Raw genomic sequence first — 18,211 nt, 5'->3', positions numbered from 1 at the left:
AAGCCCCATCCAGTGTCTCTATACTGTAAACCTCTCACAGGTAAAGTACAAGTAGCACAGAATGTGTGTGTGAACCTTTTCTCCCCGGTTCTCCCCACTCTTTCTCCCTGTACTCAACCCCCCCGTCTTCCCCACTCTTTCTCCCTGTACTCAACCCCCCCGTCCTCCACGGTTCTCCCCACTCTTTCTCCCTGTACTCAACCCCCCCGTCCTCCCCTGTTCTCCCCACTCTTTCTCCCTGTACTCAACCCCCTCGTCCTCCCCGGTTCTCCCCACTCTTTCTCCCTGTACTCAACCCCCTCGTCCTCCCCGGTTCTCCCCACTCTTTCTCCCTGTACTCAACCCCCCGTCCTCCCCTGTTCTCCCCACTCTTTCTCCCTGTACTCAACCCCCCCGTCCTCCCCTGTTCTCCCCACTCTTTCTCCCTGTACTCAACCCCCCCGTCCTCCCCTGTTCTCCCCACTCTTTCTCCCTGTACTCAACCCCCCCGTCCTCCACAGTTCTCCCCACTCTTTCTCCCTGTACTCAACCCCCCCGTCTTCCCCACTCTTTCTCCCTGTACTCAACCCCCCCGTCCTCCACGGTTCTCCCCACTCTTTCTCCCTGTACTCAACCCCCCCGTCCTCCCCTGTTCTCCCCACTCTTTCTCCCTGTACTCAACCCCCCCGTCCTCCCCTGTTCTCCCCACTCTTTCTCCCTGTACTCAACCCCCCCGTCCTCCCCTGTTCTCCCCACTCTTTCTCCCTGTACTCAACCCCCCCGTCCTCCCCACTCTTTCTCCCTGTACTCAACCCCCCCGTCATCCCCTGTTCTCCCCACTCTTTCTCCCTGTACTCAACCCCCCCGTCCTCCCCGGTTCTCCCCACTCTTTCTCCCTGTACTCAACCCCCCCGGTTCTCCCCACTCTTTCTCCCTGTACTCAACCCCCCCCCCCCGTACTCGACGCAGATTGGCATTTATTGGGATGACCGGAGGCAGCTCTGTAGAGTGGTCACTAAACCACAAAGTCATAAAATACGATTTTAACCATAACCATAACCACACCGCTAACTCTAATGCCTAAACCAACCTTAAATGAAGACCAAAAAGCAAAAAAAAATTTTAATACTTGGAGTGATGATCTAAGATCAGGTCCCTCCTCGCCATGTAATATTATTCAATCTGATCTAAAAGGCAAAACTGATCCTGAATCTGCACTCCTACTATGAGACTCTTGATACATACAACACAGTGTGTGTGTTTGTGTGGTGCACACATATAAACCATGCTGTGAACCAGTCATTAAATACAGCAGTATATACAGTGCATTCGGAAAGTATACAGACCCCTTAACGTATTTTGTTACGTTACAGCCTTATTCTAAAATGTTTTGTTTTAAACCTCATCAATCTACACACAATACATCATAATGACAAAGCAAAAACAGGTTTTTAGAAATTTTTGCTAATTTATAACAAATATATCACAAATATCACATTTACATCATTATTCAGACCCTTTACTCAGTACTTTGTTGAAGCCCCTTTGGTAGCAAATACAACTGCCAGTCTTCTTGGGTATGACGCTACAAGCTTGGCACACCTGTATTTGGGGAGTTTCTTCCCATTCTTCTCTGTAGATCCTGTCAAGCTCTGTCAGGTTGGATGTCCCTCCAGAGATGTTTGATTGAGTTCAAATCCAGGCTCTGGCTGGGCGACTCAAGGACATTCAGAGACTTGTCCCGAAGCCACTCCTGCGTTGTCTTGGCTATGTTCTTAAGGTCATTGTCCTGTTGGAAGGTGAACCTTCATCCCAGTCTGAGGTCCTGAGCGCTCTGGAGCAGGTTTTCATCAAGGATCTGTCTGTATGCTCTGTTCATCTTGCCCTCAATCCTGACTAGTCTCCCAGTTTCTGCTGCTGAAAAACTGTGGGGATGGTATCAGGTTTAATCCAGATGTGACACTTGGCATTCAGGCCAAAGAGTTCAATCTTGTTTTTTGCTCTGACATGCACTGTCCACTGTGGGACCTTATATAGACAGGTGTGTGCCTTTCCAAATCATGTCCAATCAATTGAATTGACCACAGGTGGACTCCAATCAAGTTGTAGAAACATCTCAAGGATGATCAATGAAAACAGGATGCACCTGAGCTGATAGCAAAGGGTCTGAAAACTTATGTAAATAAGTTCTCTGTTTTTTAGGGGGAGGGGGAGAGGGGAATTGGGTGCAGTGCCTGAGGGTAATGGGGAGGGGGAGGGAGGATGGTGATGAAGGGGGAGGGTTACATCACTCTGGGTCATCTTCACCATCTGGAAGTCACATGACTGGGGAACAGGGCAGAGAGGGAGAGGGAGAAAGAAGGAGAGGGAGATGAAGAGAGAGAGAAAGAGAAAGAGAGAGTGAGAGAGAAAGAACGAGAGAAAGAGAGAGAGAGAGAGAGAGAGAGAAAGAGAGAGAGAGAGCAAGAGAAAGAGAGAGAGAGAAAAGGAGAGAGAGAAAGAGAGAGAGAGAGAGAGGTAGACTGTCAGACCTCATTGTCAGATTCATCACTGCGCCTCCTCGTCATCCTCTTTGGTCTAAAAATCTGTTTTCACTTTGTTATTATGGGGTAATGTGCATAGATTGATGTGCGTACATTTTTATTTAATCCGTTTTAGGCTGTAACATAACAAAATGTGGAAAACGGAATGGGTCTGAATACTTTACGAATGATTTAGTGTGCTGCAGTGAAGTAGTAGTGAACACATCCACATGTCTCCTAAAATGTCACAGCGTTTAATGTCATGTACAGCTAAAAATATGCACACACACACACACACACACACACACACACACACACACACACACACACACACACACACACACACACACACACACACACACACACACACACACACACACACACACACACACAGGTAGAAATCTGCAGTTAACCCACTGTTCCTAGGTCATCATTGTAAATAAGAATTTCTTCTTAACTGACTTGCCTAGTTAAATAAATAAAGTGTGTGTGTGTGTGTGCGTGCGCCTGTCTGTCTGTCTGTCTGTCACACACCTCAATATCCAGCCTGATAAGCGTACGATAGACCTCTTTCATTTCAGTTGAACCCGTGCCAAATGTGTTCCCCTGCTAAAGTGCTGCCATTTCAGACACTTGCCTTGTTCATAGTTTTTCTCCAAGCCTGTGGCTGAGAGGGGCGAGTCTTCTGTTCTAACGAGGCGAGAGGTTTATAGACAAGTGGAGTGCTAATGCTATTTTACGCTGTTTGAGAAATCTATTTTTCCCTCTGGCAGCACTAGAACTACTTCCCAAATGGTACCCTATTCCCTACATAGTGCACTGATATTTATCAAGGCTCTATGGGCCCTGGTCTAAAGTAGTGCACTATATAGGGAATAGGGTGCCATTTGGGACATAGTACTGGGACACTCCTTTTAACAATTAAGCACCGCTGGACTCTCACCAAAGTAATTATATATGGAAAGAGAATCGGTAAGTCTCCGATTTTATTATGGTAATGAAAAGTCCATTCCACTTTTTCTGAGTTTGTACAATTGTCTGAAATGACAAATGAGTGAACAGTGAAACATGGATGTACTCTGTTATGAGCTTGGTTTAGACTGATCTTTCATCGACTCGCCGATACATTGGAGTTCTTCTGACACTGGTGCTTTGGCTTAAAGCATATTCCAGACACAACGACTGATACACACTATTCACAATCAGAAATAAAGGATCACAATAAACTAACGTGCCATGTCATGTGTGTGTGTGTGTGTGTGTGTGTGTGTGTGTGTGTCTCACTGGGGAATATTACATTCCACTCAGACACATAGTGTTTAGTTCTCCAGTGGTCAGTAGAGATACACCAAAATCTCAAAGGAAACAAAATCAATGTCCGAATCAGAGTGGAAACGCTCTCTGAATATTTCGACATTTTCCTTTGGTTGGGAATGCTGAAGCAGTGAGTGTGCAGAGTGAGCTGTGAGGAATGAAGCAGCACTGCCAGTTCCTCATTAAGGGCTTTAACAGTAGATTAATAAAGAGGAGAGAGAATGACTCTATCCCGAGTCCAGAGCCCAGACACACACACACACACACACACACACACACACACACACACACACACACACACACACACACACACAGCTCGCAAAAACACACACACTCTTGCAAGCAAGTTCACACGTACATACGCACGCATTCCCACACACATATACACCTTCACACACACCTACACAAACAGGCCAAGAGTCCTTAGCCCCGGGTGCCATGGATCATCATCCAGCAAAATAAGGGCCTGTAGCGCCCAAACTACTAGAGAGGAAGAGGAAGCTGATGGGGAGAGAGATGGAGGGGGTAGAGAGAGAGAGTATAAAGAGAGAGAATATAAAGAGAGAGAGAGTATAAAGAGAGAGAGAGAGTATAAAGAAAGAGAGTATAAAGAGAGAGAGAGACTATAAAGAGAGAGAGAGTATAAAGAGAGAGAGAGAGTATAAAGAAAGAGAGTATAAAGAGAGAGAGAGTATAAAGAGAGAGAGAATATAAAGAGAGAGAGAGTATAAAGAGAGAGAGAGTATAAAGAGAGAGACTATAAAGAGAGAGAGTATAAAGAAAGAGTGTATAGAGAGAGAGAGTATAAAGAGAGAGAGAGTATAAAGAGTAGAGTATAGAGAGAGAGAGTATAAAGAGAGAGAGTATAAAGACAAAGAGAGTATAAAGAGAAAGAGAGTATAAAGAGAGAGAGTATAAAGAGAAAGAGAGTATAAAGAGAGAGAGAGTATAAAGAGAGAAAGGATTAAGAGAGAGAGTATAAAGAGAGAGAGAGTATAAAGAGAGAAAGGATTAAGAGAGAGAGAGTATAGAGAGAGAGAGTATAAAGACAAAGAGAGTATAAAGAGAAAGAGAGTATAAAGAGAGAGAGAGTATAAAGAGAGAAAGGATTAAGAGAGAGTATAAAGAGAGAGAGAGAGTATAAAGAGAGAAAGGATTAAGAGAGAGAGAGTATAAAGAGAAAGAGAGTATAAAGAGAGAGAGTATAAAGAAAGAGAGAGAGTATAAAGAAAGAGAGAGTATAAAGAAAGAGAGAGTATACAGAGAGAGAGAGTATAAAGAGTAGAGTGTAAAGAGAGAGAATATAAAGAGAGAGAGAGTATAAAGAGAGAGAGAGAGTATAAAGAAAGAGAGAGTATAAAGAAAGAGAGAGTATACAGAGAGAGAGAGTATAAAGAGTAGAGTGTAAAGAGAGAGAATATAAAGAGAGAGAGAGTATAAAGAGAGAGAGTATAAAGAGAGAGAGAGTATAAAGAGCAGAGAGTATAAAGAGTAGAGTGTAAAGAGAGAGAATATAAAGAGAGAGAGAGTATAAAGAGAGAGAGTATAAAGAGAGAGAGAGTATAAAGAGCAGAGAATATAAAGAGAGGGAGAGTATAAAGAGAGAGAGAGTATAACAGAGAGTATAAAGAGAGAGAGTATAAAAAGAGAGAGTATAAAGAGAGAGAGAGTATAAAGAGCAGAGAGTATAAAGAGAGGGAGAGTATAAAGAGAGAGAGAGTATAAACAGAGAGTATAAAGAGAGAGAGTATAAAAAGAGAGAGTATAAAGAGAGAGAGAGGGAGAGTATAAAGAGTTGAGTTGAGTATAAAGATAGAGTATAAAGAGAGAGAGAGTATAAAAAGAGAGAGTATAAAGAGAGAGAGTATAAAGAGTAGAGAGTATAAAGAGAGAGAGTATAAAGAGAGAGAGAGAGTATAAAGAGAGAGAGAGAGTATAAAGAGAGAGAGAGTATAAAGAGTAGAGAGTATAAAGAGAGAGAGAGAGTATAAAGAGAGAGAGAGAGTATAAAGAGTAGAGAGTATAAAGAGAGAGAGAGAGTATAAAGAGAGAGAGAGTATAAAGAGTAGAGAGTATAAAGAGAGAGAGAGAGTATAAAGAGAGAGAGAGAGTATAAAGAGAGAGAGAGGGAGAGTATAAAGAGTTGAGTCGAGTATAAAGATAGAGAGAGTATAAAGAGAGAGAGAGTATAAAGAGAGAGAGAGTATAAAAAGAGAGAGTATAAAGAGAGAGAGTATAAAGAGTAGAGAGTATAAAGAGAGAGAGAGTATAAAGAGAGAGAGAGAGTATAAAGAGAGAGAGAGTATAAAGAGAGAGAGAGTATAAAAAGAGAGTATAAAGAGAGAGAGTATAAAGAGTAGAGAGTATAAAGAGAGAGAGAGTATAAAGAGAGAGAGAGAGTATAAAGAGAGAGAGAGTATAAAGAGAGAGAGAGAGTATAAAGAGAGAGAGAGTATAAAGAGAGAGAGAGAGTATAAAGAGAGAGTATAAAGAGAGAGAGAGTATAAAGAGAGAGAGAGTATAAAGAGAGAGAGAGTATAAAGAGAGAGAGAGAGTATAAAGAGAGAGAGAGTATAAAGAGAGAAAGAGAGTATAAAGAGAGAGTATAAAGAGAGAGAGAGTATAAAGAGAGAGAGAATATAAAGAGAGAGAGAGTATAAAGAGAAAGAGAGTATAAAGAGAGAGACTATAAAGAGAGAGAGTATAAAGAAAGAGTGTATAGAGAGAGAGAGTGTAAAGAGAGAGAGAGTATAAAGAGTAGAGTATAGAGAGAGAGAGAGTATAAAGAGAGAGAGAGTATAAAGAGAGAGAGAGTATAAAGAGAGTATAAAGAGAGAGAGAGTATAAAGGGGAAGAAAGGGAGAAACAGTAGAGCCTCCCCAACAATCTGATGACTGTCAGAGTGCTCTGCTCTCCTCTGCCAGCTTCTCAATGGGACCTGGAGGTAGCCTACATGTCACTGTGACCCACCGTGAATTATTGGCGAGACGCTCTTTATTAGAGAGAACATAACGCGCTTGGATTGAGTTACCCTGAGATTTGGTCAAACAGCCTCTTAAAAGGAACAAGCACGATGCTGTGAAAACGTCTAACTCTGCCCGTCGAAACAAAAGTCCCAGTACTTCTTTGTCGGGAACTCGGACTCCAACTGTTTGAGCTCTTTGTTCCGAGCGAGGGGGAATTCTTGGAAGAGAAGAAGTGACTTAAGTGCGACTGGCAGACCCAGGCAGAGCGAATGCTGACGACTGGCGCTGTCCAACAACAATATAAATGTCTCTTTCCACTGCATAAGGCTCAGCTTCGGCCATATTAGTGGGCAGCTACAAAGACAGCCTTGTGCTGGTAGTAGCTAGTAGAGGACAGAAGGTTTCTAGACAGACATACTGATACTGTGGCTCATGGTAATAATAATATTATATATGGACAGTTATGGCTGGGGTTTGACACGATCAAACACAACTAGGGTTAGGACCTAGTAATGGTCTAATGGGTTCAGCCAGGACCTAGTAATGGTCTAATGGGGTCAGCCAGGACCTAGTAATGGTCTAATGGGGTCAGCCAGGACCTAGTAATGGTCTAATGGGGTCAGCCATGGCCTAGTAATGGTCTAATGGGGTCAGCCAGGACCTAGTAATGGTCTAATGGGGTCAGCCAGGACCTAGTAATTGTCTAATGGGGTCAGCCATGACCTAGTAATGGTTTAATGGGGTCAGCCAGGACCTAGTAATGGTCAAATGGGGTCACCCAGGACCTAGTAATGGTCTAATGGGGTCAGCCAGGACCTAGTAATGGTCTAATGGGGTCAGCCAGGACCTAGTAATGGTCTAATGGGGTCAGCCAGGACCTAGTAATGGTCTAATGGGGTCAGCCAGGACCTAGTAATGGTCTAATGGGGTCAGCCAGGACCTAGTAATGGTCTAATGGGGTCAGCCAGGACCTAGTAATGGTCTAATGGGGTCAGCCAGGACCTAGTAATGGTCGAATGGGGTCAGCCAGGACCTAGTAATGGTCTAATGGGGTCAGCCAGGACCGAGTAATGATCTAATGGGGTCAGCCATGGCTTAGTAATGGTCTAATGGGGTCAGCCATGGCCTAGTAATGGTCTAATGGGGTCAGCCAGGACCTAGTAATGGTCTAATGGGGTCAGCCAGGACCTAGTAATGATCTAATGGGGTCAGCCAGGACCTAGTAATGGTCTAATGGGGTCAGCCAGGACCTAGTAATGATATAATGGGGTCAGCCAGGACCTAGTAATGGTTTAATGGGGTCAGCCAGGGCCTAGTAATGGTCTAATGGGGTCAGCCATGGCCTAGTAATGGTCTAATGGGGTCAGCCATGGCCTAGTAATGGTCTAATGGGGTCAGCCATGGCTTAGTAATGGTCTAATGGGGTCAGCCATGGCCTAGTAATGGTCTAATGGGGTCAGCCAGGACCTAGTAATGGTCTAATGGGGTCAGCCAGGACCTAGTAATGATCTACTCTTTTTTGGTCAGGTCACATTGTCAGGAAAACTACTAACCCTGATAACATGTCTTGGACATCCATATTAAAATAGATAGAAAACTACTAACCCTGATAATATGTCTTGGACATCCATATTAAAATAGATAGAAAACTACTAACCCTGATAACATGTCTTGGACATCCATATTAAAATAGATAGAAAACTACTAACCCTGATACCATATCTTGGGTATCTAAAATTGATAGACATTTTATTTAGAGGTAAACTGTAAATACTATGCCGAAGTTCAATAGAATGCAGTGTTTTCCCTCCTAAATATGCTGAATAATCCCAATGTCACTGTTAGAACCAAAAAGAAAGGAGGATCAGGGCACTCTTCATATAATTCATTAAAATGCCTTTATTTCTATGGCATGTTCAATGGGAACACAGTTTAAAAACTGACGCGTTTCGGCTGCACTATCGCTGCTAATTCAACTAAATGTACAGTACACACCCAACTTATTTTTGTATTTTTATTTCACCTTTATTTAACCAGGTAGGCTAGTTGAGAACAAGTTCTCATTTACAACTGTGACCTGGCCAAGATAAAGCAAAGCAGTGCGACAAAAACAACAACACAGAGTTACACATGGAATAAACAAACATAGTAATGCAATAGCAAAATTCTATATACAGTGAGTGCAAATGAGGTAGGATAAGGGAGGTAAGGCAATAAATAGGCCATGGTGGCGAAGTAATTACAATATAGCAATTAAACACTGGAGTGATAGATGTGCAGAAAATGAATGTGCAAGTAGAGATACTGGGCTGCAAAGGAGCAAAATAAATCAATAACAGTATGGGGATGAGGTAATTGGATGGGCTATTTAAAGATGGGCTATTTACAGATGGGCTATTTACAGATGGGCTATTTACAGATGGGCTATGTACATACAGTGCCTTGCGAAAGTATTCGGCCCCCTTGAACTTTGCGACCTTTTGCCACATTTCAGGCTTCAAACATAAAGATATAAAACTGTATTTTTTTGTGAAGAATCAACAACAAGTGGGACACAATCATGAAGTGGAACAACATTTATTGGATATTTCAAACTTTTTTAACAAATAAAAAACTGAAAAATTGGGCGTGCAAAATTATTTAGCCCCCTTAAGTTAATACTTTGTAGCGCCACCTTTTGCTGCGATTACAGCTGTAAGTCGCTTGGGGTATGTCTCTATCAGTTTTGCACATCGAGAGACTGAAATTTTTTCCCATTCCTCCTTGCAAAACAGCTCGAGCTCAGTGAGGTTGGATGGAGAGCATTTGTGAACAGCAGTTTTCAGTTCTTTCCACAGATTCTCGATTGGATTCAGGTCTGGACTTTGACTTGGCCATTCTAACACCTGGATATGTTTATTTTTGAACCATTCCATTGTAGATCTTGCTTTATGTTTTGGATCATTGTCTTGTTGGAAGACAAATCTCCGTCCCAGTCTCAGGTCTTTTGCAGACTCCATCAGGTTTTCTTCCAGAATGGTCCTGTATTTGGCTCCATCCATCTTCCCATCAATTTGAACCATCTTCCCTGTCCCTGCTGAAGAAAAGCAGGCCCAAACCATGATGCTGCCACCACCATGTTTGACAGTGGAGATGGTGTGTTCAGGGTGATGAGCTGTGTTGCTTTTACGCCAAACATAACATTTTGCATTGTTGCCAAAAAGTTCAATTTTGGTTTCATCTGACCAGAGCACCTTCTTCCACATGTTTGGTGTGTCTCCCAGGTGGCTTGTGGCAAACTTTAAACAACACTTTTTATGGATATCTTTAAGAAATGGCTTTCTTCTTGCCACTCTTCCATAAAGGCCAGATTTGTGCAATATACAACTGATTGTTGTCCTATGGACAGAGTCTCCCACCTCAGCTGTAGATCTCTGCAGTTCATCCAGAGTGATCATGGGCCTCTTGGCTGCATCTCTGATCAGTCTTCTCCTTGTATGAGCTGAAAGTTTAGAGGGACGGCCAGGTCTTGGTAGATTTGCAGTGGTCTGATACTCCTTCCATTTCAATATTATCGCTTGCACAGTGCTCCTTGGGATGTTTAAAGCTTGGGAAATCTTTTTGTATCCAAATCCGGCTTTAAACTTCTTCACAACAGTATCTCGGACCTGCCTGGTGTGTTCCTTGTTCTTCATGATGCTCTCTGCGCTTTTAACGGACCTCTGAGACTATCACAGTGCAGGTGCATTTATACGGAGACTTGATTACACACAGGTGGATTGTATTTATCATCATTAGTCATTTAGGTCAACATTGGATCATTCAGAGATCCTCACTGAACTTCTGGAGAGAGTTTGCTGCACTGAAAGTAAAGGGGCTGAATAATTTTGCACGCCCAATTTTTCAGTTTTTGATTTGTTAAAAAAGTTTGAAATATCCAATAAATGTCGTTCCACTTCATGATTGTGTCCCACTTGTTGTTGATTCTTCACAAAAAAATAAAGTTTTATATCTTTATGTTTGAAGCCTGAAATGTGGCAAAAGGTCGCAAAGTTCAAGGGGGCCGAATACTTTCGCAAGGCACTGTATGTAGTGATCTGTGAGCTGCTCTGACAGCTGGTGCTTAAAGTTAGTGAGGGAGATACGAGTCTCCAGCTTCAGTGATTTTTGCAGTTTGATCCAGTCATTGGCAGCAGAGAACTGGAAGTAAAGGTGGCCAAAGGAGGAATTGGCTTTGGGGGTGACCAGTGAGATATACCTGCTGGAGCGCGTGCTATGGGTGGGTGCTGCTATGTTGACAAGTGAGCTGAGGTAAGGCGGGGCATTACCTAGTAAAGACTTACAGATGACCTGGAGCCAGTGGGTTTGGCGATGAATATGAAGCGAGGGCCAGCCAACGAGCGCATACAGGTCGCAGTGGTGGGTAGTATATGGGGCTTTGGTGACAAAACGGATGGCACTGTGATAGACTGCATCCAATTTGCTGAGTAGAGTGTTGGAGGCTATTTTGTAAAGGACATTGCCGAAGTCGAGGATTGGTAGGATAGTCAGTTTTACGAGGGTATGTTTGGCAGCATGAGTGAAGGATGCTTTGTTGTGAAATAGGAAGCTGATTCTAGATGTAATTTTGGATTGGAGATGCTTAATGTGAGCCTGGAAGGAGAGTTTACAGTCTAACCAGACACCCATGTATTTGTAGTTGTCCACATATTCTAAGTCAGAGTCGTCCAGAGTAGTGATGCTGGACGGGCGGGCAGGTGCAGACAGTGATCGGTTGATGAGCATGCATTTGGTTTTACTTGTATTTAAGAGCAGTTGGAGGCCACAGAATGAGTGTTGTAATGGCATTGAAGCTCGTCTGGAGGTTTGTTAACACAGTGTCCAAAGAAGGGCCAGAAGTATACAGAATGGTGTCATCTGCGTAGAGGTGGATCAGAGAATCACCAGCAGCAAGAGCGACATCATTTATGTATACACAGAAGAGAGTCAGCCCGAGAATTGAACCCTGTGGCACCCCCATAGAGACTGCCAGAGGTCCGGACAACAGGCCCTCCGATTTGACACACTGAACTCTGTCTGAGAAGTAGTTGGTGAACCAGGTGAGGCAGTCATTTGAGAAACCAACCCAATGTCACTGTTAGTTCAACTAAATGTACAGTACATACCCAATGTCACTGTTAGTTCAACTAAATGTACAGTACATACCCAATGTCACTGTTAGTTCAACTAAATGTACAGTACATACCCAATGTCACTGTTAGTTCAACTAAATGTACAGTACATACCCAATGTCACTGTTAGTTCAACTAAATGTACAGTACATACCCAATGTCACTGTTAGTTCAACTAAATGTACAGTACATACCCAATGTCACTGTTAGTTCAACTACTTTCAGCTCATACAATCACAATACTACAGTACTTTCTGGAGTTTTCCAATTTGCTCCCAAAGTGAGTGTTTTACAATATTTTACCTTTATTTAACTAGGCAAGTCAGATAAGAACAAATTCTTATTTTACAATGATGGCCTACCCTGGCCAAACCCTAACCCGGACGATGCTGGGCCAATTGTGCACCGGCCTATGGGACTACCAATCATGGCTGGTTGTGACACAGCCCGGGATCACACCAGGGTCTGTAGTGACGCCTCTAGCACTGGGATGCAGTGCCATAGACCAGACACTACTGCTTGACCAAATGCCCATTGGCCAGTGCTATAGGTATGTGACAGATACTGTAAACACCCACCAACAATGAAAAGACTGATCTAAATGTTTACATGGTGGTCACTTGTTATTTCTAATAGCAAGGCTTTTTGAGGGAGCGAACCATGTTCATTTCCACTGTCCAGCGCATGCCAAACCATGTTCATTTCCACTGTCCAGCGCATGTCAAACCATGTTCTTTCCACTGTCCAGCGCATGTCAAACCATGTTAATTTCCACTGTCCAGCGCATGTCAAACCATGTTCATTTCCACTGTCCAGCGCATGCCAAACCATGTTCATTTCCACTGTCCAGCGCATGTCAAACCATGTTCATTTCCACTGTCCAGCGCATGTCAAACCATGTTCATTTCCACTCTCCAGCGCATGTCAAACCATGTTAATTTCCACTGTCCAGCGCATGTCAAACCATGTTCATTCCCACTGTCCAGCGCATGCCAAACCATGTTCATTTCCACTGTCCAGCGCATGTCAAACCATGTTCATTTCCACTGTCCAGCGCATGCCAAACCATGTTCATTTCCACTCTCCAGCGCATGTCAAACCATGTTCATTTCCACTGTCCAGCGCATGTCAAACCATGTTCATTTCCACTGTCCAGCGCATGTCAAACCATGTTCATTTCCACTGTCCAGCGCATGTCAAACCATGTTCATTTCCACTGTCCAGCGCATGCCAAACCATGTTCATTTCCACTGTCCAGCGCATGTCAAACCATGTTCATTTCCACTGTCCAGCGCATGTCAAACCATGTTCATTTCCACTGTCCAGCGCATGTCAAACCATGTTCATTTCCACTGTCCAGCGCATGTCAAACCATGTTCATTTCCACTGTCCAGCGCATGTCAAACCATGTTCATTTCCACTGTCCAGCGCATGTCAAACCATGTTCATTTCCACTGTCCAGCGCATGTCAAACCATGTTCATTTCCACTGTCCAGCGCATGTCAAACCATGTTCATTTCCACTGTCCAGCGCATGTCAAACCATGTTCATTTCCACTGTCCAGCGCATGCCAAACCATGTTCATTTGAGGAATGTGATACAATACCTTAGCTGGAAGGCCAATAAATTGAATTATCTACTTAATTAACCTTTAAAGACGTGTGGAAATGCTAAGCTGTACGGGAAATAGCCAAGAGCATCTTAACAAAATGTTAGTTTGCCAGATGTTTTTTACACCTCAAAAGTAGTAATGTTGAGATGTCCCATGCCATCTATTGTGTAGATCCAGCTATATGCCTCATTCCAAAATGAATGGAAACCTTTTCAATGTTTGATTTCACCAAGACCTAAAATACTCCTGTAGTGTATTCCATGAAGCTGACTACAATAGCCAACAATTTACCAGGAAAAGGCCGACCTTCAAGTCAACATTTCTCAACTCTTTGAAACATGGAACGCAGTCCTGTTTACAGTAACCAGTGCTTGGCAGACTGGAATGCAATAATTTAATTTAATTCACAAACCACACATTTTTCTAGTAAAAACATAGCTATTTTACATGGTATTTAATGTCCCTAACCACCTCCAAGAAAACCAGAATGCAGTTATCACGTGAGAAAAAACATAATAGTGACAGACAAAATGCAGTCATGATTTTAATCTCCACACATAACATTTTATGAAAAGCCCACACACAAAAAAATCTGCCTCCATTTTGAAGCTTACACTGGATAGCTCCACCTGTGGACAGTCTAAGCCAGATGGCATAGTAGTATCCCAGCTTTGATAAATAAACTGTGTGGACCATAACACTTATTAACACCAAGACAGATCATTAACCAAGGCCAGACCTCGGACAGAACACTAACCCAGACCAGACCTGGGACAGAACACTAACCCAGACCAGACCTGGTACAGAACACTAACCCAGACTAGACCTGGGACAGAACACTAACCCAGACCAGACCTGGTACAAAACACTAACCCAGACCAGACCTGGGACAGAACACTAACCCAGACCAGACCTGGTACAGAACACTAACCCAGACTAGACCTGGGACAGAACACTAACCCAGACCAGACCTGGGACAGAACACTAACCCAGACCAGACCTGGGACAGAACACTAACCCAGACCAGACCTGGTACAGAACACTAACCCAGACTAGACCTGGGACAGAACACTAACCCAGACCAGACCTGGGACAGAACACTAACCCAGACCAGACCTGGTACAGAACACTAACCCAGACCAGACCTGGTACAGAACACTAACCCAGACCAGACCTGGTACAGAACACTAACCCAGACCAGACCTGGGACAGAACACTAACCCAGACAAGACATAGGGCAGAACAGTAACCCAGACCAGACCTGGGACAGAACACTAACCCAGACCAGACCTGGTACAGAACACTAACCCAGACCAGACCTGGGACAGAACATTGACCCAGACCAGACATAGGGCAGAACAGTAACCCAGACTAGACCTGAGACAGAACACTAACCCAGGCTAGACCTGAGACAGAACACTAACCCAGGCTAGGCCTGGGACAGAACACTAACCCAGGCCAGACCTGTGACAGAACACTAACCCAGGCTAGACCTGAGACAGAACACTAACCCATGCTAGAACACTAACCCAAAATAGACTTGGGACAGAACACAAACCCAGACCAGACCTGAGACAGAAAACTAACCCAGACCAGACCTGAGACAGGGCTCAGGACTTGAGGGATTGAGGGCCATTGGGGGCGATACTATATTGATGGCCAGAGAAAAGAGAGAGAAAGAGTGTATTTGAACAAGCTTTGTGAACCTTGTTGGTGAGGGATATTTACATGGGCCTGGAAGAAGATGAGAGCTAGGGAGACTAGAGTGTATTTTCACAGCAGTTGTAAACCTGGTTGGGGGAGAGAGATGAAGAGAGATTGTGTTTACCTAGGGCCATAGGCGGACAAGGGAGAGAGACGATAATGTGTTTTCAACAGAGAGTGTGTTCACAACCTCTGTGTGTAAAGATATTGATACAGGGTAGAAGGTCAGCTTAGAGAGGGAAGAGTTGATTTTTTTCAGGCATTGCCGAGCTTGTTGTGTACCTACGTTCTTCCGGTGAGACGTGAGGCAGCGCCTGGCCCCGGACCAGCCGACAAGTAGAACCGTCGCCGGCACACACACCGCAGTTGTCTTCCCTGGCACCGCTGCCCAGCTGTCTGTCACATCCCACCTCCTGCCAACACAAATATGGATAGAGAGGTGAGAAAGAGAGAGGGGGATTTGGTTTAGCATTTCTCTACAACCACAATAACATCTGCTAAACATGTGTATGTGAACAATAACATTTGATTTGGATAGAGAGGGGATGAACGGAGGCGGAGGGACAGAGAGTGGAGGGTGGTTACAAGAGAGGTATAGGAAAAGTGAGAGTGAGATGGACACACTGTACCCCCCCCCCCCCCCACACACACACACACACACACACACACATGCTTCTCCTTTCAGGAATTCAGTTTATTTTCCCAGCTCAACGCTCCATCCATGCTCTCATCATTAATAAATAAACATTGGAAGGTAGAGGACTGGCCCCATTCTGTCACGTGTTAAACCCAGTACTATTTCAGCCTGCTGTCTATTCTATTCCTCACAGCCTGCTGTCTATTCTATTCCTCACAGCCTTCTATACCATGTTCTCATCGCTACTGGAACTTTGACTTGCCTTTCAGATTCACCTCAGCATGTGACTAAGACCAAGTTTTGACCCCTCTATAACAAAACAGTAGTTCCAACCACAGCCCAGAATTAGACACCCAGTTGGAATTGGTTGTGACTCAGAACTAGGTAGACTACTGTACAGTGCCTACTGTATGTTTGAAGGTTGTGTGATGGATTTCAGATAGCAGTGAAATGTGAACCAGCTGTGTGGACGGCCTATGGAAGGCCCAGCTCATATGAAACCCCTCTATGTTTCTTTGCATGACAGAGAGAGACAGAGAGACATAGAGAGAGAGAGACAGAGAGAGAGACAGAGAGACATAGAGAGAGACAGAGAGACAGAGAGAGAGACAGAGAGACATAGAGAGACATAGAGAGAGAGAGAGAGAGCCAGAAAGAGAAACAGAGAGACAGAGAGAGAGAGAGAGAGAGAGAAACAGAGAGACAGAGAGACATAGAGAGAGAGAGAGAGAGAAACAGAGAGACAGAGAGACATAGAGAGAGAGAGACAGAGAGACATAGAGAGAGAGAGAGAGAGAGAGAGAGAGAGACAGAGAGACATAGAGAGAGAGAGACAGAGAGACATAGAGAGAGAGAGAGAGAGAGAGAGAGAGAAACAGAGAGACAGAGAGAGAGAGAGAGAGAAACAGAGAGACAGAGAGACATAGAGAGAGAGAGACAGAGAGAGACAGAGAGACAGAGAGAGAGACATAGAGAGAGAGAGACAGAAAGAGAAACAGAGAGACAGAGAGAGAGACATAGAGAGAAAGAAACAGAGAGAGAGAGACAGAAAGAGAAACAGAGAGAGAGACAGAAAGAGAAACAGAGAGAGAGACATAGAGAGAAAGAAACAGAGAGAGAGAAACAAAGACAGAGAGAGAAAGAGAGAGAGACAAGGAAAGAGAGATAGAGAGAGAGAGAGAGAGAGAGAGAGAGAGAGAGAAACAGAGAGAGAGAGAAACACAGAGAGAGAGAGAGAGAGAGAGAGAGAGAGAGAGACAGAGACAGACAGGGAGAGAGAGACAGAGCGAGAGAGAGCGAAAGAGAGAGAAAGAGAGAGACAGAGAGAGAAAGAGAGAGACAGAGAAACAAAGACAGAGAGAGAAAGAGAGAGAGACAGAGTAATGTATGTAAATAAAGAGAGGACTGTCACCACTGTAGGCTATATTATTGACATCTATAAATTAATTGATTCCATCATTAGATTGATATATGCATTACCCACCTCTGGAATATCAAGTTAAACATTTCACAGCATGAAGGAAAACACTACATAAACTCAATCCATCATCTTCCTGATTATACAGTCTGTGTTTCTATTCCATTAGGTCTGCGAGAGCTCAATATCAACCTGTCTCTTTCTATTGCATTTCAACCTTTATGGAACGTTGCTACAGCCAAAGTGGTGTACATTTACTGAGAGAGTGTTTAAATGCAGAGGTTGCTGTCTGAACATCAGTGCATAAAAATAGTTTAACGACCTAGGTCCACAAACCTAGGATTGGGGTTGTTGTGGACAATGAACATTACTGGCATTATACTTTCCCTGGGGAAAGAAATGTTCCGGTTGTAGTTATTGTTTTTGTCCTGTTTTTTCTTAGTTTCTTTTCTGTTCTGAACAATCTATTCATATTCTTTGAGGAACAAATAATCAATTTAGCCCGTTCTTCAAAGATCCTCAAAGTTTCCAAAAGAAGCAGTATGTGGCCAAGCCATACATCTGTTTTAAAGAAGTGATATGCAAAGCAAAATTAATAATAATAACCTCTTTTTATCTGAAATGGCAATCGCTAGTATAAATGATCCTAATAGAATCATATTATGTGTAAGCTGTGATGCCAAGGCAGCGAACCCGCTGATGTCTGCTGAAGGGTAGGTATTCATCTGTCTGCTGAAGGGTAGGTATTCATCTGTCTGCTGAAGGGTAGGTATTCATCTGTCTGCTGAAGGGTAGGTATTCCTCTGTCTGCTGAAGGGTAGGTATTCCTCTGTCTGCTGAAGGGTAGGTATTCATCTGTCTGCTGAAGGGTAGGTATTCCTCTGTCTGCTGAAGGGTAGGTATTCCTCTG

The 18,211-nt window shown here is 43.6% G+C and overlaps 1 protein-coding gene across 1 annotated transcript in view; it reads right to left on the bottom strand.

Moving 5' to 3' along the window:
• The window catches only part of LOC139412450 (ADAMTS-like protein 3), a 203,237-nt gene that overhangs the window by 101,611 nt on the left and 83,415 nt on the right, over positions 1-18,211 (bottom strand). Inside the window, exon 5 of the mRNA XM_071159238.1 lies at positions 15,534-15,660. Within this exon, the coding sequence (XP_071015339.1) occupies positions 15,534-15,660 (127 nt within the window). The remainder of the gene's footprint in view (positions 1-15,533; positions 15,661-18,211) is intronic.

The sequence above is a fragment of the Oncorhynchus clarkii genome, chromosome 6 (genome assembly GCF_045791955.1).
Source record: "Oncorhynchus clarkii lewisi isolate Uvic-CL-2024 chromosome 6, UVic_Ocla_1.0, whole genome shotgun sequence".
Classification (NCBI taxonomy): domain Eukaryota; kingdom Metazoa; phylum Chordata; class Actinopteri; order Salmoniformes; family Salmonidae; genus Oncorhynchus; species Oncorhynchus clarkii.
The sequence above is the reverse complement of the archived record's forward strand: the minus strand, read 5'-3'. Positions and strand labels throughout refer to the sequence as shown.